The 24,546-nt window shown below is 53.5% G+C and overlaps 1 protein-coding gene across 6 annotated transcripts in view; it reads right to left on the bottom strand.

Moving 5' to 3' along the window:
- Positions 1–23,278, bottom strand: part of TTC39A (tetratricopeptide repeat domain 39A) — a 37,819-nt gene extending 14,541 nt beyond the window's left edge. For 2 of the 6 annotated variants that reach the window (XM_055341969.1, XM_055341973.1), the window contains exons 1-7: positions 22,533–22,669; positions 14,798–14,902; positions 5,630–5,761; positions 4,494–4,570; positions 4,288–4,355; positions 2,222–2,286; positions 93–192 (exon numbers count right to left, since the gene is read on the bottom strand). In XM_055341969.1, coding sequence (XP_055197944.1) covers positions 93–192; positions 2,222–2,286; positions 4,288–4,355; positions 4,494–4,570; positions 5,630–5,761; positions 14,798–14,902; positions 22,533–22,570 — 585 coding nt within the window. In that variant the 5' untranslated portion in view covers positions 22,571–22,669. Of the gene's footprint in view, positions 1–92; positions 193–2,221; positions 2,287–4,287; positions 4,356–4,493; positions 4,571–5,629; positions 5,762–12,024; positions 12,299–14,797; positions 14,903–22,532; positions 22,671–23,220 lie in introns of those variants that run through there. The other 4 variants (XR_008666667.1, XM_055341971.1, XM_055341970.1 and 1 more) reach the window with 4 other exon arrangements.
- Positions 23,279–24,546: the final 1,268 nt, after the last annotated feature.

The raw sequence follows: 24,546 nt of genomic DNA, 5'->3' as shown, positions 1-24,546 counted from the left end.
CAGCCTGTCTGCTTTACTGCTGGGTCCCCGGACAGCATGGGGCCCAGAACCACAGGCCAGCAGAGCTTGCACGTTGAGGGACGCCCACTCACCAGGTTGAAGGCTCCCACACCGAGCTTCACGCCTCCTTCGAAGTGTCTGTGGTTCTCTCCCTTGCAGTACTGTGAGGACTGGACAAGGTTGTCCAGCTCCCTGTGCAGAGAGGTAGAGTCTTGTTGCAGCCCCAGAGCAGGGGGGCTGGGTCTCATTCCAGCTGGGGCTGAGCTTGCCCCCCACGCCTAGCTGGTCTCAGAACCCCCTAGACTGATAACAGTTCTGGCAATCCAGAGAGCGGATACCTGAGGACTTCTTAGTCCCATCCGCATAACAACCTACTCCTGAATGTCAACCTTATGAGCCCCAGCACACCTGCCCTGCCCAATGTCTAGGCATTTGCACATGCTCTGCGTTCTCTCTAGAACAGTTTCTTTGGCACTACTGACATTTTAGGCTGGATATATTCTTCATTCAGGTGGAAGTGGGGGGCTGTCTGCATACTGTGGGATGCTTAGGAGCATCTCTGGCATCCACCCACTAGATGCCAGGAGCAACCTCTCCCAAGGTTGTCACTACCCAATGTCTCCCAATATTGCCAAATGTCCCAATGAAAAGCCACTGGGCAAACTCCAACACCCTGTCCTTCAAGAAGTCTACCTGGGCTCTTGGTGGAAATCCAACCCTCAAAAAAAAAAAAAAAGAAAGAAAGAAAAGAAAAGAAAAGAATAGAAAAGAAAAGAAAAGAAAAGAAAAGAAAAAAGAAATCCAACCCTCTTTTTTCCTCGTCATCAGTTGCACAGAATCCATATTCCAGCCCAGCTGGGGCAGAACAGAGGCTTTAAAGATGTGCCTGCCTCCTTCCTGGGGCCACAGGCATCTTGAGGGCTTTCAGTCAGCAAATGCAGACAGGCCTCTCTGTGCCAGGCCTGGAAAGGAGCTTGGGCTCCCACGCTGCTGCCCTCACAGCTCTCCCACTCTAGGGGACAGACCCCCATCAAGTCACTGGGAGGGTAAGAGAGGCCTCAAAGGAGAAGACTCCTGGGGCCTGACCTAGTCTGGGGTTCAGAGAAGATCTCCCTGAGAAGCTGACATTTGAGCTGAAACTCTAGGGATGAGGAGGGTTGGCCTGGCATAGAGTGTTCCTGGCAGAGGCGCAACATGTCCCAAAGCCCCAAAGCAGCAATGAGCTTGGCCTGTTTGAAGAACTGGAAGCAAGACCCAACTGGCTGAGGCAGAGCGGGGTGGAAGATACTGTGAGGAGGGCAGGAGGAGCTCCCAGAATGACTCAGCAATGACCTGGGACTAAGAGCAAGAGGAGCAGCGGGAACTGGTAGGGGGTGACCTGACAAGGTTTGTGCTCCGGCAGCTGGAGGGGGCTGGAGGGGACTGCAGGGGACAGCACGAGGCCAGCACAGACCCACAGGTAATGAGGTGTCCACAGGCCGCGTGCTGGTTCTGCCCCAGCAGTGCCCTGACTCGAACTCACAATATCTCTGGAGGGAAACAGGCACATCAGATGCGGAAAATAAGATGATACATAGTCTCAAGTCAATTCAAGTCAACTTTTAACAGAAAATGAGTTTTAATGCCAAACTTGAAGGAAGACACTGGCTTTCAAAGCTTTTGTGATTTTGGGATTGCAGATAAGGACTGTGGTGCCATGTTAAGCAGAAGTGTTCAGACTGAGTCTTATTTCCTTCATCCAAAAACAAGGCCTCTGGCTGGCCCAGTGCTGAGATGGCGGGGAAATGGCGTGGCCCTTGGAGGGTGTAAACATGTGTGGATGCCATCCCTGTGCGCTAGCCCTTCCCCCAGGGAGCATGTTGTGGGGGATGTGGCAATGGATTGATGGGCCTTACCAGATGCGTGGGGGTCTGCCGTTGTGCCTGCCTCCTAGCCCCCACCACACCAAGCTGACTGTGCAGAATGTGTCTTCTTTTCCCCTGTTTGGGGCCTGGCATAGACTCTAGGGAACCAAATGAACAGATAAACCCAGAAAACCAGGGGAGTAATATCCTGGAAAACTGAGGACCTGAAGGTACAGAATCTGCCTGAGGCCGCATGGCATTCTCAGCTTCCAGCCTCCAGCAAGGCTCTCAACCCTCCACAAAGTAGCCTGGGGGGGGGGGGGGCACAGGATGCTAGGTGCTGCGACCCCAGGCCCCCCGGAGCCAGGCCCACTCACTTGTAGGTCTGGTAGCTGTTTCGAACTTTGATGCCACCCTTGATGAAGCTCACCATGTTCTCGTCCTGCAGGAGGGAGAGATGCTAAGAGCCAGGCCTGGGTGAGGAGCCACAGGCTGGAGAGGGATCATACAAGGCTCCCGGCCTGGCCTGCCCCACCTTGGGTCCAGCTCTAGAAGGAGTTCGGGGTGGGGATGGAGTCAGGGGTTAGACAAACCAGGCCTCCCTAACCCTTGGGACTCGAGATAAGGGTTTCCGTGCCAAATGAGACCTCCAAAATGCCCAGGCCTCGATCCCAGCCTCACAGGTACCTATGCTAAGTCCTTGTAGAAGGGCCTGGAGGAGGTGCTCCCCTAGGTGAAGTAACTGTGCGAAAGCAAGAGGGATGCTCCTGTTTGGGAACTTTAGTGTTTTTTTTACAACAAGCAGCTATTTATCACATTTGTAATTTAAAGCACCAATTCCGGGCACCTGGGTGGCTCTGTTGATATCTGCCTTCAGCTCAGGTCCTGATCCCAGAGTCCTGGGATGGAGCCCCACAGCAGGCTCCCTGCTCAGCGGGCACGGCACTATAGCCCACCTAGGGTTCCATTCCTGGGGCTCCACCCAAGAGAAACGGATGAACACAGGGTGCGGAATCCCCCTCAAGAATGTTCACAGCAAAAAAAAAAAAAAAAAAAAAAAATTTCACAGCACCAGTGTCTATAGCAGCCAACCAGAAACAACCCAAATGCCCTTCAGCAGGAGGATGGATGAATGAACTGCTATATTCATGGAAGGGACTATTATACAACCACATAAGGTTGGGTAAAGAAAGCAAGCCCCACACAGCTCGAGGCCGTAAGAAGCTTGAAGCCAACTAACACATAACAATATGCTGCTCAGACGGGACGAGGAAGCTAAGAAAACTATTTTTTAAAAAATAGGGTGATGAGACAACTGGGTGGCTCAGCAGTTGAGTGTCTGCCTTTAGCTCAAGGAGTGATCCCGGATTCCCAAGTTCAAGTCCCACACCAGGCTCCCTGCATGCAGCCTGCTTCTCTGTCTGACTGTGTCTCTGCCTCTCTCTCTCTGTCTCTCATGAATAAATAAATAAAATCTTAAAAAAAAAAAAGGGTGAGGGATGATAGAACTGTAGGCAGTGGGTTCCCCATGAAGGGAGGCAGGGGACAGGGTGGGGAGGAGCCTGGAGGGCCAGGAGACTTGCTAGCAATGCTCTGTTCTCTGGTTAGGTGGGGGTACTTGTGGGCGCTGTTCACTATGCGTGCTAGAGCATGCAGATACATAAAAGGCCACTCACAGTGCAGTTATTAAGAGTGATCCTAATGAGAATTGGGAGTAATCCAATTCTAATTACCCGAGGTACAAAGAGATAGAAAGACAGCTAACAAAAATAAATAGTACCCCAATAATAACATTCAATATGCATATTTACATGATGACTGTATATTATAAGCCAGGCTTGCGGGTGAAACCACGAGGTGATGGTTCCTGGAATTACCACTGTGTGGTAAGGAGCACAGATTCCAAATTGACCTGCGTTCAAATCCCAGCTCTGCCAGCCGCTGATCAGATGACCCTGTGAAAGTGGCTTCTCCTCTCTAATCCTCCCCTTTGCAGGCCTGTGAGGTGAAGCTTTAATAATCGATGTAAATTTATGTAAAACACAAACATGCAAAGTGTGTGAGGTACGTAAAACCACTTAGCCAAATGTACACACGAGGCCTGGGAGGTCGCAGACACGCATTTGATCCATTCAAACTTGCTTGTCGAATGAATCAAGCAAGCGTAGAGCAGGCTTCGTGCTAATGCCTGTCACCCCGCATGCCCTTGGGAGGAAAACGGTGGTCATGCGGGGATGCGCATCCTACTAGAGAACGGGGCATGCGTGGCACGCATGCCCAGTGTGGAGGGGGTAAAGCCCGTCACTGCTGCCACTGAGCTGGGCCAGGGCGGGGAGCGCTGGGGCCACTGAGCCTCAGTCCTCCCTGAACCACAGGGAGCCCTCTGGCTTGGAGATGGGGCCTGATGCGCAATCCCAGCTGCGTCCTGGGAGAGGGGTCCTACCTGCAGGAAGGTCAGAGCTGCTCTCTGCAGCAGGCACTCTGCATAGCACACCTCAGCATGGATTTCCTCTGCAAGGAGAAAACCAGAGCCCTGAGGCCTCCTGGGACGCTTGGGCAGGCAGCATGGACCAGATCCTCCCCACCCCACTTCCCAAACAGCAAAGGGAGTCAGAATCAGTGGGGTTGAGGGGACATCAGAGGCCGCACCTTCCGTGAACTGGTCCATAGTGGGGCGGTGCACCAGGTTGCTGAAGGAATCTGTTACAGAGGACTTCTTCCGGTGCCTAAAGAGGAAAGAGGGGGCCTCCAGTCATTGGGTGAGTGTGAGCCAGGAGCCCAGGAGCCCGGGGTGTGGGTGGGGGAGCGAGTGGGGGTGAGGGTGGGGGAGCGGGTCAGGGTGCAGGTGGGGGTGGGGGTGTGAGAGTGAGTGGGAGTGCAGGTGGGGGTGGGGAGTGGGTCAGGGTGGGGATGGGGGTGGGGAGCGGGTAGGGGTGGGGGAGCAGGTTGGGGAGTGGGTTGGGGGGCAGTCGGGGTACAGGTTGGAGAATGGGTTGGAGTGCAGTGGGGGAGCAGGTTGGGGTGTGGGTGGGGAAACGGGTCGGGGAGGGGGTGCAGGAGCAAGTGGGGGAGTGGGTCGGGGTATGGGTGGGAATGGGGGTGGGGCAGCGGGTGGGGATGAGAGTGGGGGTGCAGGCTCAGGCGCATCTCCCACCCTTCCCATGGGGCTCCACACGCACGGACCTGGCAAGCACCCCGGGTCAGGGTGGAGCCCCGCCCCACCTTCCCCTGCCCCAGCCAGTGTCCCCTGAGGACCCGCTGCAGCAATGCCTCCTCCAGGAAACCTATCCTGCTCCTTCGGCAAGAACCCCCCCCCCCCCCCCCCGCTGCTCCCGCAGCCCCGGGGGGCTGGCCTAAGCCCTGGGCCCACCTGCGCCCGAACCCTGAGGGCGTACCCATTCATTGCCTCATCTGTGGAGGCCTGCAAGCAGCTTATGTGAGCGGACACCAGTCGGGTGCTGGGCCGCGACCCAGGCTTCCTGCAGCCCCACGCAGGCCCTGCCCTTACACCCACTTCATATACGAAGAGCGGAGAGTCCAGAGAGACACTTGCCCGAGATCAGAGTCATCATGTGACAGGGCCAGCACCCACCGCCACAGAATTAGGCCTGGTCCCTGGAAGTGGCTGAGAGCCTGGCTCAGACAGGGCCCCCGGGGCAGAGCTGACAGGGACAGGTCCTCACAGCCATCTTTAACATCTTTAACTGGTATTTCAGGCACTGGGATAGGCCGAGGTCACAAGAGGAGGGGCCTCACCCCCCTCACCCCTGCCCAGCCGCCCTGACCTCTGACACAGCGTCTGCGCCTCCTTCATCATGTTGCCAGCCAGCAGGATGTCCTGAGGGTCAAAAGTCATCATGGCCTGCATCTCCAGGATAGTGGCATACGTCAGTGAGTGGTACATGCTCTCCTTGGTTCTGCCGGAGAGAAGGGACGTGAGAGCACCCCCAGTGCCACAGAGGCAGCACCCCCGTAACCTCCCAAGGGGATGGGAAAGGGTCCCCCTCCCAAGCTCTGACCCTTCCACTGCTGCTCCAAAGGCCTCGGACCCCAGCTCTGCTCCTTCCTGCTGAGTGGCACCAAGTGACTTTCCAACTCTGGGCCTCACTCTCTCATCCACTCTGCAGGGATGGCAGCAAGGCTGTCATGAGGCCCCTAGAAGGGCCTTAGCAGGGTGTCGACCTGAGGGGTGCCTCTAGCCCCCAGGGACCGCCTCCTGCCCCACCTCTCGGGGAAGAGCCCAAATCCATCTGTCCTCAAGCTCCCCTTCCCCACCCTGCCCCCCCCCCCCCGGCCTTGCCCCACCTCCTTCCGTGGCCTCACTGGCCGCACCCCCCCTCTCCCCCATCCCACTCTCTGCCCAGGCCGCAGTCCTGTATGCCCCCCTCCTGTATGCCCCCAGGGGGTTTCACACCCCCTGGGGGAGTGCCTGAGCCCAAGGCTCCACACAGCACAGATCCCACCCACCTCTCCAGCCCCACCTGCTTGTCACTTTTACTTCTGCCCTGACACCTGGTCCAGGTCAAGACAGTACCTCTTGTCACACTGAGACACATGCTCTCAAGAAACTCCCATACTTTCCCTCCCCTTGGCCTTTGCCCATGCTGTTCCCCCAACTTGAAATGCCCTTGCCCTGCTCCTACAGCCCCAACATATCTTGTCAAGGCCCCGAGCTGCCTCCAAGGCACATGTCCTGCTGAAATTGATACCAGCAGAGGCCCCGCGCCCTCCTCGCACTGAGCCACGGGCCCAAGGACCGAGGCCATGTGGGCGCCACCGTCCTCAGCACCAGCGCTGGAGGCCTGGAGCCAGCCTCGCTTGGGAAGCCTCTTGCTCCTGCCATCCTGCTGCTCCCCCGTCCAGGCCTCTCAACCGAAAAGTATATGGGTATATGGTTGGGGGGGGGAGGTGGGGGGGCAGGGGGTGGTGTTCAGTCTAACACATGGAAAGAGAAGCAGGCAAGGAGGGACAAGAAACATGCAGGTCCTCCTCTGCACTTGGGCAAGTCACGACATGCCTGGGCCTTGACTTATACTTCTGCAAAGTGGGGACAATAATGCTGACCTGCCCAGGCCCCTGAGGGACTGGCTGGGGATCACTCTTGCTGGTCACACAGTAGGTGCAACAGCAACTTTCACTCCCGGCAGGACCAGGCAGGACCAGGACGGCAGGACACCCCCTCGTTAATTATTTACAAAACTTCTCAGGGCAGGGCTTATGCTGAGCTTCAGGGGAAAGAGATAACTAAGGTTTACAAACTGTCCTATTGTCAAATCATGTGACTTTACCCATTTCCATGCCTTCTCATTCATAAAACTCTCTGTAAAATTAAAGACCTTTTGTAAATTGTTTTTTAATTTCTGGGTGACCCTCCTCCCAGGTGCTATTATCCTGTGGAGTCAAAGGTTTTAAAGGAAACCAAAGGCTGGTCCACCCTTCATCAGTCCTGGCAGCTGTCAGGACACCTCCTGGGTCTTCATCAGAACTTTGCCTTGTGGAAAGGAGGCCACAGCCTGAAGTGGGGACAGAACTCAGGCGTCAGAGTCCATGAAACAGGCTGAAACCGTGGTTGCCAGTGACCAGCTGTGCGATCCTGGTGAAGGTGAAACCTCTCTGAGCCTCAAGTCCTTCCTCTGTAAAATGGATACAATAATCCTCCTCACCCAGGACTCTGAGTGGCTTAAATAGCACAGCACGGCCAGGGCCACATGGCTGGTGCTAAAAAAATGCAAGTCCTTCTGTGTCTGCCAGGGTCAAGGGTCACTGCCCTGAATACACTCTCTCCCTCAGGAGAGGTTCCCTGGCAGTATCCAGATCCCCACCCCCCCTCAGTCCCCGCACCAGTTAATCACCTCCCGTTCCAGGGTTCCAGGTCTCTCCAGTTCTCAAGCCCCTGCCCCTTTTTTCCTCACACCAGGGAGGCTGGAGGCTCAGCCTCACTCCCCCAGGCTGGTGCTAGGCCCAGGAGGGACAGCCCTGCCTAGGCAGCTGGCAGGCAAAGCGGGATTTCTAGTTTGAGGCCCAATGCCCCAACATGCACCTGCAGCTGGGAATCCTGGCTCCTCCCCAGCCCACCACTGGAAGCCCCTCAACCACGTTCTGGACTGAGACGTGTGGTACAGCCTGCATCGGAGCTAGCGCCAGTCTGGTTCCAGACCACGGCAATAAAATGCATATTGCGATGTAGCAAGTCAAGTGAATTTCTGGTCTCCCTATGCACACAGAAGTGAAGTCTAATTAAGTCTGCAATAGCATTATGTCCAGAGTGTACAACAGCATTATGTCTAAAAAACTACATACCTTAATTAAAAGATACTTTACTGCTACAAAATGCTAACCGTCACCTGACATTTCAGGGAGCTGAGATCTTTTTGCTGGTGAAGGATCCTGCCTTGATGTCCGTGGCTGCTGACTGATAGGGTGGCAGTCACAGGAGGATGGGTTAGCTGTGGCAATTTCTTCATGTAAGACAACAACCAAGTTTTCTCCACTGATGGCCTCCTGCTTTCATAAACAATTCCTCTGTAGCATGTGATGCTGCTTGACAGCATCTTACCCACAGAACTTCTTTCAGAATTGGAGTCAATCTTCTCAAATGCTGCTTCTGCTTTATCAACTAAGTTTATGTAATATTCAAAATCCTTTGTTGTAATTTCAACAATCTTCACAACATCTTCACCAGGAGTAGGTTCCATCTCAAGAAACCACCTTCTTTGGGATGCCTGTGTGGCTTGGTTGGTTAAGCGTCTGCCTTGGGCTCAGGTCCTGATCCCATGCCGGGCTCCCTGCTCAGTGGAGAGTTTGCTTCTCCCTCTCCCTCTCCCTGTGTCCCGCTCCCTGCTCATGCTCTCTCTCTCTCTCAAATAAATAAAATCTTAAAAAAAAGAAAAGAAAAGAAAAGGAACCACCTTCCTTGCTCATCCATAGATGGAACTTCTCATCCGCTCAAGTTTTATCCTGAGATGGCAGCCGTGCAGTCACATCTGCAGGCTCTACTTCTGATTCTCTTGCTCCTTCCACCCCATCTGCAGTTATTTCCTCTCCTAAAGTCCTGTTGTTTTTTTTTTTTTAAGATTTATTTATTCATTCATTCAGAGACAGCGAGAGAGAGGCAGAGACACAGGCAGAGGGAGAAGCAGGCTCCATGCAGGAAGCCCGATGTGGGACTCGATCCCGGGTCTCCAGGATCACACCCCGGGCTGCAGGCAGCGCTAAACCACTGCACCACCAGGGCTACCCATCCCCTGAAGTCTTGAACCACTCAAAGTCATCCATGAGGGTTGGAATCAATTTCTTCCAAACTTCTGCTGATGTTGATACTGTGACCTCTTCCCATGAATCACAAAGTTCTTACTAGCATCTAGCATGGTGAGTACTTTCTAGAGTTTCAATTTACTTTGCCCAGATCCATCAGAGGAATCACTCTCGATGGCAGCTATAGCTTTATGGAACAGACTTCTTAAGTGACAAGACTTGAAAGTCAAAGTGACTCTTTGAACCCATGGGACACAGAATGGATATTGTGTTGTTAGCAGACATGAAAACAACATTCATCTCACTGCAACTCCATCAGAGCTCTTGGGTGACCAGATGCACTGTCAATGAACAGGAGTATTTTGAAAGGAATCTTTTTTTCTGAGCAGTGGGTCTTAACACTGAGCTTAAAATATTCAGTAAACCATGTTGTAACAGGCATGCTTTGTTGTTCAACTAAAAGAGCACAGGGAGAAGAGATTTAGCGTAATTCTTAAGAGCCCTAGGATTCTCCAAGTGGTAAAGGAGCACAGGCTTCACCCTGAAGTCCCCAGCTGCATTAGCTCCTGAAGAGAGAGCCAGCCTGTTCTTGTAAGCTTTAAGCCAGGCACCGATCCCCCCTCTAGCTGTGAAGTCCTAGATGGCATCTTCTACTATAAGGCCATTTCATTGACGCTGAAAATCTGTTGTTTAGGGCAGCCACTTTCATTAACGATCTGAGCCAGAGTTTCTGGTTAACCTGCTGCAGTTTCTACCAGCACTTGCTGCTTCACCTTCTATGTTATGGAGATGGCTTCTTTCCTTCAACCTCAGGAACCCACCTCTGATAGCTTCCAGCTTTTCTGCTGCAGCTTCCTGACCTCTCTCAGCCTCACAGAATTGGAGAGAGCTAGGGCCTTGCTCTGGATTGGGTTTTAGCGTAAGGCAAGGTTGTGGCTGATTTGATCTATCCAGCCCACTCACGCTTTCTCTGTATCAGTAATAAGGCTGTTTTACTTTCTAATCATTTGTGTGTTCACTGGGGTAGCACTCTTAATTTCCTTCAGGAACTTTGCCTTTGCCTTCACAAGTTGGCTGTTTGGTGCAAGAGGCCTACCTTCCAGCCTGTCTTGGGTTTTGATTTAAAAGCCTTCCTGGGGGGGGGGGGGCAGCCCCGGTGGCGCAGCGGTTTAGCACCGCCTACAGCCCAGGGCATGATCCTGGAGTCCCAAGTCGGGCTCCCTGAATGGAGCCTGTTTCTCCCTCTCCCTGTGTCTCTGCCTCTCTCTCTCTCTCCTCTCTGTGTATTCTCATGAATAAATAAGTAAAATCTTAAAAAAAAAAAAAAAAAGCCTTCCTCACTAAGGTTGGTCATTTCTAGCTTTTGATTTAAAGAGAGAGACGTGCAACTCTTCCTCTCACTTGAACACTCAGGGGCCACAGCAGGATATTAATTGGCCTAATTTTAATATTGTTGTCTCTCAGGGAATAGGCCCAAGGAGACGGATGGATAGAGAGGGGGGAACAGCTGGTCAATGGACCAGTCAGAATGCACACATTTACTGATTAAGTTCGTTTCCTTACATGGTGGCAGCCAGAAACAATTACAATAGTAACATCAAAGATCACTGATCACAGATCACCATAACAAAAATAATACTAATGGGAAAGTTTGAGATATTGCAAGGATTACCAAAATGTGACACAAAGTGAGTAAAGGTTGGAAAAATGGTGCCAAGAGATTTGCGTGATGCAGGGTTGCCATAAACCTTTGATTTATAACAAATGCAGTATCTGTGAAGTGCAATGTGGTAAGCCCGTAGACAGGTAGAACAACTCTCCAAACCTCAGACACCCCAAGGTTAACTTACAACCCACAAGTTCTTGTTTGCTTATACAATCCTGACCCCTGAGAGTAAGAGTCCCCTCACCTCTGAGGCAAACTCAGCTCTGGGACAGGATGCCCACTGGCATCCTACCTTCTAGGCCCAGACCAGCTGTCAAGTTGGAGAGGGCACTGGAAGAGCCATCAGAGGGCAGGGTGTTGGGACTTGGGACTCCTTGGCCATGTGGAGGTCACCTGAGCCTAGTGGCCTCCAGCCCTTCCCTCCTTTACTAGCAGCATAGTAAAATAAACTAGAAGTTACTCAAAGAAGTGGCAAAGACAGAAAACAAATGCCCAGGCTGGGGGGATGAGGGATGGAACTTGATGAGCCCGTTATTCCCTGAGGGCAAAGTATGGAGAACAATGAAATGAGACACTTGCGTGCACAAGGAGGAATGTGAATGAAACTGGACCTCAACATCTTTTGTAGCTTTGATGGCTATAAATGAGGAAAGGCGGCTATTTTTTAGCAAGAATTATTTCCCCTAGACCAGTAGTTCTTAATAAAGATGGAGAGAGATTTTTCCTGTCCCCCTTCCCCCAGCATCTGGCAATAACTTGAAAGAAAGAATTTTTGGTTGTCAAAATGGGGATGTGGGTGGGGAGTGTGCTAACACCATCTACTGTTTGGAGAGAACTCTCTTAAACTGAAAGACAAAGGAAGCATTCTTTTCTGGAATGGGACAGGGGTTAAGATAAGGAAGGAGCAGCTTCACTGCCTTAAGCATGAAGTTAAAAGGTAGTCTCATGGGAAGACTGGTGTCTTGGTACTGCCTCCTTTGGGGCAAGTATTTCCTCTCTGCCGCCCCCGACCCCCACCCCCAGTTGTGGGACTCCTGGTAGAGTGCCCTCTTGAGGTCAGGGAGGGTGAGGCAGCCCCTCAATACAAGGGGACAAGGAGGCTGTGAGGAGAGGGTGTGCAAGGGTCCAGAGAGGTGGCAGGGAGGGGTCTGCTTAGTTATAGGTAATGACCAGAAGGGAAGTGGAGCTGAGGAGTCTTCCAAAAATACTTGGAGGGGAACCCAGATGTTCAGGGATGGAACAGGGTGGAGCATGGCCTACCTCACTCTTGCTGCAGAGCTGCCCCGGCCCCACCTCAAACCCAGACCCCTTAAGAGGCTGGGGATGAGGTTTCAGGCCTGCTGCAGAGGGATCATCATAAGACTCATGCTGGAATCCACACCATCCCCCAGAGGCTGGGCCACTGACCCCAGACAGGAGAAATTGAACAGGTCAGGCTTGGAAACTTGGGGAAAGCAGTTCCCCTGACTCAGCATTTGCTTTCCCGGGGAACCTGAAGGAACCAGATGAGGCAGAGGACAACCACAACCTAGAACTAAAAAGAAGGGGTTAGGCAAGTAGGCACCAGACATGATTAGCCTCTTGGCCCCTCACCCCTATCCCAATCCCAGAATTCAGGCAGCCAGAGGTTCTGTGACCGTGGTGAGGAACAGAGGAATATTCCTTGGAGAAGCTGACATCTGGAGACAGGTCATCCAAAAGCCAATCCCACCAATTACAAGGCCAAGCATCCAGGTGCCTCCCTTTTGCTCATTCTGTCCCTAAGCAGGTTCCTCTGTGCCACCTTTCTTGCCCACCTCCCCCCACATCCAGAAACCAAACCCATCAACTACAAGGCCGAGAACTTGCTCTTAAATATAACCAGACAACCAGGGGCCATCAGGCACTGGAGGAAAGCCCCCACCAGAAGATCCCCCCATTACACAGAAGAAGGGAACCTAGAGAAAGCCAAGAGTAGTGGAGAAAAAATGTTTAAGAGACAACATCCTGTGATAATAACAAATATTTACTAGCATGCTTACTGTATGCCAGGCTCTATCCTAAGGACTCCCATATTTCAAAAGTAGACATAAAGAACAGGGTACATCCATAAGCCAAAAATAAGATGTTTTAGAGAACATTCAGAGAACAAGGAGCATGAGGAAATTAATCATATGATCACAGAGGAAAAGAAAAAAGAAGGATCTCTTCTAACTCAATAGAAGGATTTCATGGGATCCCTGGGTGGCGCAGCGGTTCGGCGCCTGCCTTTGGCCCAGGGCGCGATCCTGGAGACCCGGGATCGAATCCCACGTCGGGCTCCCGGTGCATGGAGCCTGCTTCTCCCTCTGCCTGTGTCTCTGCCTCTCTCTCTCTCTCTCTGTAACTATCATAAACAAATAAAAAAAATTAAAAAAAAAATAGAAGGATTTCATGATAAGGTTGAAGAAATTTCCCCCAAATAAGAGAAAACAAAAAGAGAAAGAAATGCAAAATTGGAGGTAAGTCAGAAGGCTTAGAAGAGGACTGATCCAGGAGGTCCAGTGTTTGACTTAAAGAAAACCTGGGAAAGGGAGACAGAACATGGAAGGGTCATGCAAGAGAATATCCTAGAACCAAAAGGCACTCTCCAAATAAAAGACCTATATTTCAGCACATCATTGTGAAGTTTCAGATTTGTGAGAACAAAAGAAAGGATTCTAAACATTTCTAGAGAAGAAAAAATGATCACATGCAATGTTAGAAGAAAGTAGGGTTCCCACGGCTACAGTAGATGCTAGAAAACAGGGATGCAATGCCTTTGAAATTCTGAGGGGGGAAAGTTACATTTATGCAACTCCTTCCTTGGAAGTTTCTGGAGGACATGCTTTGGTAAAATAAGAGAGGATGCCAGAAAAAACCCAGGTCAAGGAAAAAAGAGAGAAGGAAAGGGAGTTCCAGGAGACAGAAGGGAGGTGGCCGATAGACACATCCATCTTCCAGAGGACAGGTTTCCAGGAAAAAGGTTATAAAGACTTCAGGATAAATGTATAGCACATTAGGCAAAAGAAGACAATTATTAACTCCAGAAAGGGAATGTAGTCTACAATGTGTGACTTGTCTTTGCAATGAGCATCAGTTATCTAATTACAACAACGTAAATGTTACTGATTTAGCCAGATACTGTGATACAATTGTGAGAGGAGGATGAAGGAAGGGAAGTAGGGCAGGGGGATAAGAAAGCTAAATTCTTGTCTACCAGTAGATGTTTAAAAGTAAAAGGTGGGGATCTCTGGGTGGCTCAGCGGTTTAGCGCCTGCCTTTGGCCCAGGGCATGATCCTGGAGACCCGGGATCAAGTCCCACATCACGCTCCCTGCATGGACCTGCTTCTCCCTCTGCCTGTGTCTCTGCCTCTCTCTCTCTCTCTCTCTGTGTCTCTCATGAATAAATAAAATCTTTAAAAAATAAATAAATAAAAGTAAAAGGTTAAAAAAAATAAAAAGAATTTTGTGGTGTATGAATTCTATTTCATATTGCCTTTAAAAAACTGGAAAAAAATGATAAAGGAAGAGCGGTATAAGAATATTATTTAGAAATAAGGCAGTAAACACTGGAAGCAATGGCTAAATGACTAACCAACACTACTACCCTAAAGGGCTTGAGTAAAGGCAATTCAAATCTTTAGTCTTTTGGGGAAAAATGAGGAAAAGCAGCTGTGTTAGAGCTGACGGGGGAGAAACCCCAACGGATTCAGTGGGAACAAGAAATCAAAGTAGAAGAGGCCACAAGAGCCTAAAAGGAAGGAAGTCACAGTGACCTCAGGGAGGGCCTGGCTGCCCAGGACTATAGAGTGGGGAGCCTGGGCCCCTGCTTTTATGGGACTCTCAGGGGTCACGGCGACCCAGGAGGCTGAGGGCAGTCAGTTACACGGGGTTCCTCTTACACAAGACCTCTGGTTCTCCATGACCAGACACCCCCATCCCGACACTAAACGTGGGCTCCTGAGTATGCGTATGTGTGCAGTGAACACACACACGCCCCGGGCCCCACCTCAACCTGGGCTTAAGCCTCACCTGGGCTTGAGGTAGCTGAGTGCTTCCGAGAACTGGTTGGTGAGGAAGAGGTCCAGGGCGATCATGCACTGGTCCAGGGCCTCATGGAGGCTGCTCACAGAAGTCCTGCCGGGAGAGACGCACAGTGACCAGGAGACCTCACGCCCCGCTCGAGGCTGGGACAGAGCCCCACAGGGCCTGGGGGGCCATGGGGGCTTGTCACGAGTTTGTCCAGGCTGTACTGGGACACAAAGACAATTTGGCCCCCCTCTCAATGTTCTTAAAGGTGGGAGGAGAGTAGAATGGGGGTGTCATCTGAGATCTGAGGGAGAGGGCTGGGGGGGAGCAGAGGATGGAGGGCGAGGAAGTCTCAGGAACAAACTGATCTTACCTCTCACAAGAATAAAGGGAGTCTTTATGGCCTTTCTGACCCATCGGGCTTCTCTGCCCCCCCAGGGGGGCACAGCCCACCCACTAAATCCCACTTCAGTCCTTTTCCTCCTCCTGCTTCTCCAGGACTTCTCCTGCCCTCCTCGGGCTTGCACTCTAGAACCCCAGAAACCCTGTCACAATGGACTGTAGCGTGCAGCAGAGCCATAAGGGCTGTCCAGGGTCCTTCCTCAACAGTCCCCTTCCCAACAGCACTTCCAGTGCTGACCCTTATGCCTTAGCACCCTCACGTTCACACACACACACATACTCACAAACACAATTTTTTTTTTTATTTTTGCTTATTTTGTGCTTATTGCCTGTCCCCCTCCACTAAACAGAAGCTTCCTGAGGGCAGGAATCCCTGTTTTGTTCCCTGCTGTATCCCCAGCATCTAGGATCTGGTACAAAGTGGGCTTTTGATAAGCATCTGTTAAGGGAATGGAAAAAAAAAAAATGACTGAAGGAGTCTCAGGTTGGGAGAACAAATCCCTGACCTTTATAGGTCTCAGCTTCCCCATCTGAAAAACTAATCTTTTAAGTTAGGAGACCCCAAAAGTCCTTTCCCCATCTGAAAAACTTAATCTTTTAAGTTAGGAGACCCCAAAAGTCCTATCTTGAGGATGGTCTCGAGGATGTCTCTTCTCAAGGAGTCTCTTTTGAGTGAGAGAAGGTTCCAAAAGGGGCCTTGACGACCTCACTGGAAGGAGTCCCTTTCCCCCAAACAGTTAAGAGAGAGTCTCTCTCCACCAGGTCAAGGTCTGCACATCCCTTGAGGCCAGCTCTAATGTGTCCTCTGTGACGCAGCAGCGCATCTTCCCGGCAGATCGAAACGAGTGTCTTGTTCAAAACCGCACTCTTGTTCCTTCTCCTCCAGTCTTCGCCATCTTAATGAATGACACCCCTCTGCCCAGTTTGTCAGGCCAGAAGTCTGGCAGTCAGCCATGCTCCCTGCCTCTCTGGGCCTCCCTGGCCAGGCCTCACCAAGCCCGAGCGGCTGGGCCTCCTGGGCACCTCTCAACCCTGGCTCTTCTGTGCCCAGCAAGCCCAAGGGCCAGCCGCCATCACCCTCACCCCGGGTCAATGAAAGATGCCCCTCCTGCTCTTACCCCTCCTACCCCTCCTGTCTCTCTCTCTCTCTCTCTCTCTCTGTTGGACTATTTTGCTATTTCAAGTCTCTTCCCTCTCTTTGTTGCCATCTCTTTCACCCTGTTAGATTCTGAGTAATTTCTTCGGGTCTTCCATTCCACGAATTCTCTGGAGGCGTGTCTGATCTGCCTCTCTTCCTGTCTACTGAGTTTTTAATTTTAAGGATCATATTTTGCATTTTCAGAAATTCCACTTGCTTCCTTTTGAAATCGTCTTGGTTGTTTGGGGCAGCATTTTGTTCCCTGCTTATTTGTTTCAAGTCCATCTTTGATTTTCTTTACATGTTTTTAAGATACTTCTATTCTAGATCCCATAATTCTAGCATCTAAGACTCTCAGAGAAACAAATCCTGTTGTTTCTTAATTTGGGGATCTACTGCTCACAATGACTTCTTTCCTTGTGTGTTTTGTAATTTTACCATGAGCTCCTTTTTGGCTGATCCCAAAGGCATCTTAGGAGAAGGATCTGTTTCTCCAGAGAGGATTTTCCTTTACTTTGGCCAGATTCCTGGGGCACTACCATTCCATGATACTTAAGTTACTCTTTTAGGTTAGTATTTCCAGGACCACAAAGGGAGTATGTCTTCAAACCCAAAATTTGTGTGACAGCAGATTCATATTTATAATTTTCTCTACCAGACCTGTCATCCCCCTTTGTGGGAGGGTGGCTATTTCTTTCTGGTCAATGACCCTATTCACTCAGGAGGAAGCCCCCTGAAGGTCCTAGATTCACGTGGTGGTGGCAGGGGGGCTAGGTTTCAACTCCTCACACTGCCACGGGGTAGGCCCAAGTCCTTACTTCTCATGCCTTGAGTGGTCATTAAAACTCAAGGTTCTGGATTTCTGGAATTTGTCAATACCTTCACATTGCTGTGGCTTCATGTCACTTACCAGCCTGATTTCAGCTTCATTTTTATTCTTGTCTTGAGAGGATTTCTGTTCAGGAATGTATGTTAAAGGATGTCTAGAGTAACCCATCAGCCTCTAAGTGGTTTTTATAAGGGAGAATGTTGGAAGCTTTATTCCCTCTAACCCATCCTTCTCATAACAGTCAACGTTTTCTGTTTAAAACCCAAATTTGAGGGGGATCCCTGGGTGGCTCGGCGGTTTAGCATCGCCTTCAGCGCAGGGCATGATCCTGGAGTCCCAGGACAAGTCCCGCATCGGGCTCCCTGCATGGAGCCTGCTTCTCCCTCTGCCTGTGTCTCTGCCTCTCTCTCTGTGTGTCTCTTGTGAATAAATAAATAAAATCTTTAAAAAAAAAAAAACAACCCAAATTTGACCATGTCACTTCTGAACTCGAAGTCCTCCACTGGCTTCCCATGACTCTAGGATAAAGACTGAGTTTCTTTCCTGAAAAGGCCCCACCAGACGCAGCCCCCCGCCCCTTTCTTCCTGAGACGGGCACAGTAGCCTCCTTGGTGCGCATGGCTTAGCCCAGTGCCTGGTGTTCAGTCCACTCGTGTTGGATGAATCGGGGAAGAGGCAGCGAGCACCTGCCACTCTGGGTGTTCAACTGGTCCTCTCTCCTTGAGCGCTCACGAAGCCTGTGAGGTAGGATTGTTACCCCGACTCTAGACGAGCCACAGAGAACAGGTGACGAGGCCAGGCGTGGGTTCTAACCAAGTGTCTGCCTGAGCCAGTGCCCACCCGTCAGCCCCAGGAAGTCAAGCCCATGGTCCTGGCTTATGACCACCTCTGAATAGCTCCGGAGCCGAGAGCCTGCCTCCCACTCCTGCATACACCTCACCACCGCCACCACCACCTTCCATCAAGAAAGAGCTTCCGTCCGCTTCCTCTACATGGAGAGCTACACAGACAGACGGACATACAGCACAGAGGTGCATTCCCTCCCTGGCAGCTCCAGCACCTCCTCTGCTTCACTGTAGTGAGGGGTCCCTGACGTGACCTCTTCAGACTGGGAGCTGCTTTGGGGCAGCCCCAGGCCGGCTTTCCTCCTACAAATGCTCATAAGTCTCTGGTTCTGGCCCAGACCTGGCCCTGCCCTTGAAGAGTTCACGGTCTACAGAAGTGACAGCTGCAGACAGAGGCAGTGACAGCCACAGTTATCAAGGCAGCGATCATGGGGCTCACTGAAGGCTGTAAGGAGGCCCACAAGTGGAGACGGGCACTCGAGGAAGCTTTCTGGAAAAGATGGCACTGAACCGAGGACAAGATGGAGAAAGAAGCCCAAGAAGGGGAAAAAGCTGAGCAAAGAGCTAGAGTCATGATACCATCATGACAAGGAGGCTCTGGAAGGCCTGCGAAAGGGAGGGGGGGTAGTGTGTCCCGGCTGACTGGGGAGCTCAGGAAGGCTCAGGACGTTGGCCCCATTTGACTTAATGATGGCATCAATAAGCACCCCTTCACCACCGCCGCCCCGAGGTATACTTCAAGTTCTCCACTGATGCCTGCCTTATTTCCCTCAGTCCTCCCACCAGCCCAGAGGCAGGCGTGCTTATCTGCACCTGCCAGATGAGGAGATAAAGACGGTGAAGACAGGAGCCTCATCCTCTCCACCCAGGAAGCTGTGGAGAAGACAGAAATGCTTTCTAAAAAGGCAACCTCCCCAGACCTTTCTCTTCCCTCAGCTGACTGAGGTCCCCACATCTCTGCAGGCTGTCCCATGTCTTCAAGGCCTTTCTGCTCCAAGCCACATTCCCGAGCTCCTGAGGGGCCGATGGCAGCTTTCCCACTGTACCTTGGAGAACGCAAGGCACAGGGGTGCTGCTGCTAGATGGAGCGTGGAGCATGGAGCAGGGCCGGTGCCCAAGGCTTTGGTGGGGGAGGGTTGAAGCCGGAGTGAGAAGGGAGCTGGAGGTGGGGAGGGGGTGTCAGGTGGCCTGGCATTACACCACTCCCTCTTCCCCTGCCCCTTCCCAGCTTAAGTCTGCCCGGAAGCTGCCACCCTGACACCTGAAGCACAGAGCTGGATGGAGCAGGGGACCTCTCCCTCCCTACTGGGGCAAGAGGCAGTGCAAAGAAGTCACTCAGGGAGCCACCTGCAGCCAGAGTTGGCTTTTCTTCCCTGCTTCACCATTCAGGACTTAATCAGGGGCGTGGGGGGGAGCCGTCCATGGGGACCTATCGCAAAGTGAAGTCTCTAAACTGCACATTGTGACTGTGACTCTCCTCCCAGAGAACCCGTTTGCTGTGAATAAAGTCAGTACGATGTGACAGGGCCTTGAGCAGCGTGGCCTTCAAGAGTTTTGAAAGCATGTAACCCTGGTCTCAGACTTCAGCTCAGCAATTACTTGTTAGAGAAACTTGGGAGGGTTCTTTAAACTCTATGAGCTTTAGGGTCCTCATCAATAAAATGAGAACGGCAGTCCCTACCTCCGGGGGTTGTTGAGAAGAATGACTGGACCATGTAGAGTCCAGGAAGAAGTACTGGGGAAAGGTCAGCCATTGCTACTTATTTTTCTACCAGTCTGTGATTCCATCATGTCTGGAGCAACACTGCTTTCATAGAAAAACTAAATAACTTAAAAACATTGAACAGGGATCCCTGGGTGGCGCAGCGGTTTAGCGCCTGTCTTTGGCCCGGGGCGCGATCCTGGAGACCCGGGATCGAATCCCACGTCGGGCTCCCGGTGCATGGAGCCTGCTTTTCCCTCTGCCTGTGTCTGCCTCTCTGCTCTCTCTCTCTCTCTCTCTCTCTGTGTGTGACTATCATAAATAATTAAAAAAAAAGTTTAAAACATTGAACATACATATCCCATGACCCACCAATTCCACTCCCATGGGGCAACTGGGAAGAAAACTCACATACGCACAAAGGATGACCTTATGAGAATAGTTACTGTTTGAACAGCAAGCCTCTGGGAACCACCTCAATGTCCATCAAGAAGGCCAGAAGCCACCGGTGGCTTAGCAGTTTAGTGCCGCCTTCAGCCCAGGGTGTGATCCTAGAGACCCAGGATCGAATCCCACGTCAGGCTCCCTGCATGGAGCCTGCTTCTCTCTCTCTCTCTCTCTCATCTCTGTGTCTCTAATAAATAAAAAATCTTAAAAAAAAAAAAAAAGAAGGCCAGTAAATAAATAAACGGGGGACTCTACATCAGGGGCACATCTTACATCAGGGAAAGTGGGGACCAGAGCTGTAAGGATCAAGAAGGCTACATTTCAGAAACCTGAAGCTCGGTGAGAAAGAGCAAACTGCGAAATGATTCATGCTGTACGACTCCGTTTATATAAAAACTTTAAAGTGAGAACAAGCTACATTTTTTTAGACTTTTACACACTCTGCAAAAGAATAAAACCGAGAATGACAAAAAGCAATAATATTGTAATAGTGTTGCCAGATGACATATGGCAGCTACACTTGGGAGCACAGCTTAACATAGAGAAGTTGAACCACACTGTGCTGTACACTTGAACCTAAGGTAACTGTTGTGTGTCAACTAGACTCAAATAAAAACATTTTTTAATTAAAATGCAAATGGCAAGATCACAATTCAGGATGGCGATTATCTCTGGAGAGGGATGAGGGGAGGGTCTGCAGAGGCTCCAAAAGTCTCTTTATTTTTTAACATAAAGAAGAATATGAAATAAGTGGACACAAGATTAACATTTGAAAAAGCTGGGCACGGAGTTCATTTTACTATTTGCTATATTTTCCTGAAGGCTTAAAATATTTCATAATTTTTAAAATGGTGGAGATTTAAAGTCTGGTTTGTTTACCACGGACCCTCATATCCTGGGCTGGGCCCAGAGCAGGCCTTGGGAGTGTTCACTGAGTGACTGAATGAGTGTCTATGGTGAAGGTGGAACTGCTTTGACTCTCCTCTGCTCAGACCCCACCAGGATGGCATTGACCAGGGACAGGGACAGATGGACCTGTGTGGCATCAAAGAAGAAGGGGGCCTGAAAGGCATGCGGTGGGAGGAGGGATGGTCCTAGGAGGAAGGTCCAGCAGTGCTAGAAGACTGAGCTCACTGCCTCGGAGGCCCATGGAGGAGCCAGAGGGGCCTGGAGTTGTAGAGAAGACTCAGGTGGGGACATGAGCGTGCAAGGAAGAGGGATGGATGTGGCTTCTAGCCTGGGAATTAGGATTCTTTGCTAGGTGCCCTGTTCCTGCCTGCCTTCTCTCCTGGAAGCTTCTTTCCTGGGCCCAATGGGGTGGTGCTTAGTCAGGGCTGGGCAGAAGGGACCTAAGCAGGCTCCGGATTTACAGACTTCAGCTCAGAGCAGGAAGGGAGCAGCCAGGCCTGGCCTCCCTGTGTTTTCCAAAGGAGGGACCAGAAGTCTAGGGAGGATAAAGGGTATGGCCAAAACCACACAACAAACAGGGCAAAACTCACCAGGCGACCCTCCCTTGGGCCAGAGGGTCCCTCAGTGACCCAATTCTAAGCCTTCACCCAGGATGCCCGCCCAGGCCCAGTGGAGGCCTCCACCCAGGCTGGCACCCTGGCAGTCCCGGCTCACGTGCCCGCCCTGAGGCCCTTGGCAAACATTGTCCCTGGTGGTGAGGCCCCAGGTAGGGCGGACACCTGCAGCTCACCTGAGCCTGGAAAGGGCTGGCACTGCTACGGGGCAGGGGCAGCCTAGGGATTCTCCAGGGCTGGGGGGGGGGGCAGGAGGGCCATATGGGCGAGACAACACCCACCTTTACCACCACTTCCTGCTGCGCCCACTGGGCACAGCTGATCCTATCTCAGCCTCTTAACTCCTTCAGACCCCGGAAGAGGAGGTGGCACGGCCCCGGGGGGGGGGGGGGGCCTCTGGGGTCAGGGAGCGGGTCCTCACCCCGGCCCAGGTAAGGAAAGGAAAGGCAAGTCACCACGGAGGAGCCGTGCCTCCGTTTCCCCGCCTGTGACAGGGGAATCACCGGGCCCACCCACAGGTGCACACGCCACGCGGGGAGGGCGGCGGCTCTGACGTGGCCGCTACTACAGCTCCGTGAGAAAGTTGGGACCCGGGGGGAGTGACCGCCCCAGGCCCCAGCGCCTCGCTGCCGTGGCGGCCCGGAGGGGAGGGGGGAGGGGGGAGGGGGCCGGAGCCGCAGTGCGGCCGGAGGCGCCGGGGAGGCCTGGCCCGCACCCCCACCCCCCTCCCCCGGGCCCGCACCCCGCACCTCCCCTCCCCGGGCCCGCACCCCCTCCCCGGGCCCCGCACCCCCCACCCCCCTCCCTGGCCCCGCACCCCGCTCCCCGGGCGCCCGCATCCCGCGCACTTACCCCGCGGGCAGGGGGTCCTCGGCGCCGGGCGAGCTCATCGCGGGGGGAGGGGGAAGCGCGCCCCTGCCGCTCGTCAGCCGAGGCCCAGGTGCTGCCGGAACCCCGAGCCGGGCGCTGGGCGGGGGAGGGAAGGGAGGGAGGGAGGGCAGGGGAGGGGCGCGCCGGGCGGGGAGGCCGGGGGGGGGCACCGGGCGGGGGAGAGGAGGGGAGGGCAGGGGAGGGGCGCGCCGGGCGGGGAGGCGGGGGGCGGTGCGGGGTGGAGGGGAGGGGAGAGGAGAGCAGGGGCGCGCTGGGCGGGGGAGGGCGGGGCCGCGGGGTGGGCGGGGCCGCGGAGGGCGGGGGGGGCGGGCCTCGGCAGGCGCCCCCAGCCCTCGCCTCTCCCCGCCGCGTGGCGCGGGCCGCAGCCGCTCTGCCCTCCAAGCCCCCTGCGCGGCGACGAGGTTCCTAGAGCTGGGTCCGCGGTGGCCCCGCCCCTTCTCAGTGCTCCCCGCGGCCCCGGGCCACGCTCGCCCCCCCGCCCCCGAGCTGCCATTTCACAGACAGGGCAGGTGAGGCGCGGATGGGCGCTACCGGCCCGAGTGCCCTCCCCTCACAAGGGGCGAGGCGTGGCCGTGCCCCCCCCCCGACCCCGTGTGTCCCCCGTGCCCCGCCCCTGGGCCCGGGGCGCCGTCCGGCCGGCAGAGCCCACCTGGCCTCCGGGAAGGCGCCGTCGGGCGGCGCAGAGGGAAGCGGCCGCCACCTCCAGGCCCGCTGCCGCGGACCGTGACTCATCAAGCACGTGGCCGCCCTCGGGAGCGTCCCCGCAGCAGGCGGGGCGGAGGGCGGCCGGGGGGAGGAGGGCGGCGGGCGGGCAAGGCGGCGCGGGGCCCTCCGGGCCTCCCCGCGGTCGGCCCCCACGCCCCCACGTCAGCGCCCAAGGCCGCCGGGGGCCACACGCAGGCCGGCGTGAGCGCCGCGACCGCCCGCACGCCGCGGAGAGCCGCGGAGGGCTTCCCGGAGAAGGCGGCGCCGACCTGAGCGGCGGTGGGAGTGGGTCCCTGATGGGAGAGCAGCAGGGCCGACGTCAGCTGGCCTCGGGGAGCCGCCGGGGAGACCCGCAGGCGGTGCAGGGGAGCCCCGCATGAGGCTGGGCGCCTCTCAAGTCCCTGGGCACTCCCACATACTCGCCCTCCGCCTGGGACACACCTTCCTCCCTTGTCACTTACCATTCACCCATTTAATCAGGGTTCTATCCAGAAGCTTCAAATCGGAAGCCTTCTTTTTCCAAAAAAGAATACAAATCTACCAATATAAAAGTGCCAGAGTGCCGCAGGCCCCGCGGGTCCCGGGGGCAGCGCGGCTACCTACAGGTAGACCCTTACTGGACTTGGCCTGTATTCAGAGCCTGACCTATGCCAACTACTCACCCTGCAGGGTTCCATTCAGATGCCACCTCTTCCAGAAAGCCCTCCCTCCCTGGCTGGGTCAGGGGCTTCCTGGACACACAGGGACCCCCGACCTACCCTCGTCACCCTGGGCCAACGCCATCCACGTGTGATGGTGGTGGAGTGAGTGTGTACGTGACTGTCTCTGCCCACAGGATGGGAGCTCTCGGGGTCGGGCCTGGTCAGACATCTCTGTTTCTGACTGATCGCCAGACTCCCACACTTGGCCTAGCACTTCCCGTTTCCCTCCAAGGTCATGATTATAATGATGACTGATATCCACTGAAGGCTTACTACAGACAAACATGGCAAGTGTAGGCCATGGACTACCTCATTTAATGCTCACTTTTAACTACCTCTCCGAGCCTCAGTTTCCTCATCAGTAAAATGGAAATCCTGCCAGCCTCAAAGGATTAAGAATTCCTGTGACTGAAATGCCCAGCATAGCAGCTAGCACATGGCACGGCGCTGTGCAGTGCCCCGGCGGTGCTGCTGGTGACGTAGGTGCTATTATTCTCCCCTTTTATACTGAAAACTGAAGCTCAGCAAGGTAAGCGGCCCAGCTGCCCCTGGAGCCAGAACTGTCCCCA

This window comes from Nyctereutes procyonoides, unplaced genomic scaffold (genome assembly GCF_905146905.1).
Source record: "Nyctereutes procyonoides isolate TBG_1078 unplaced genomic scaffold, NYPRO_anot_genome, whole genome shotgun sequence".
NCBI classification, from domain to species: Eukaryota; Metazoa; Chordata; class Mammalia; order Carnivora; family Canidae; genus Nyctereutes; species Nyctereutes procyonoides.
Note: the sequence above shows the minus strand (reverse complement) of the source record. Positions and strands in the feature narration are given on the sequence as shown.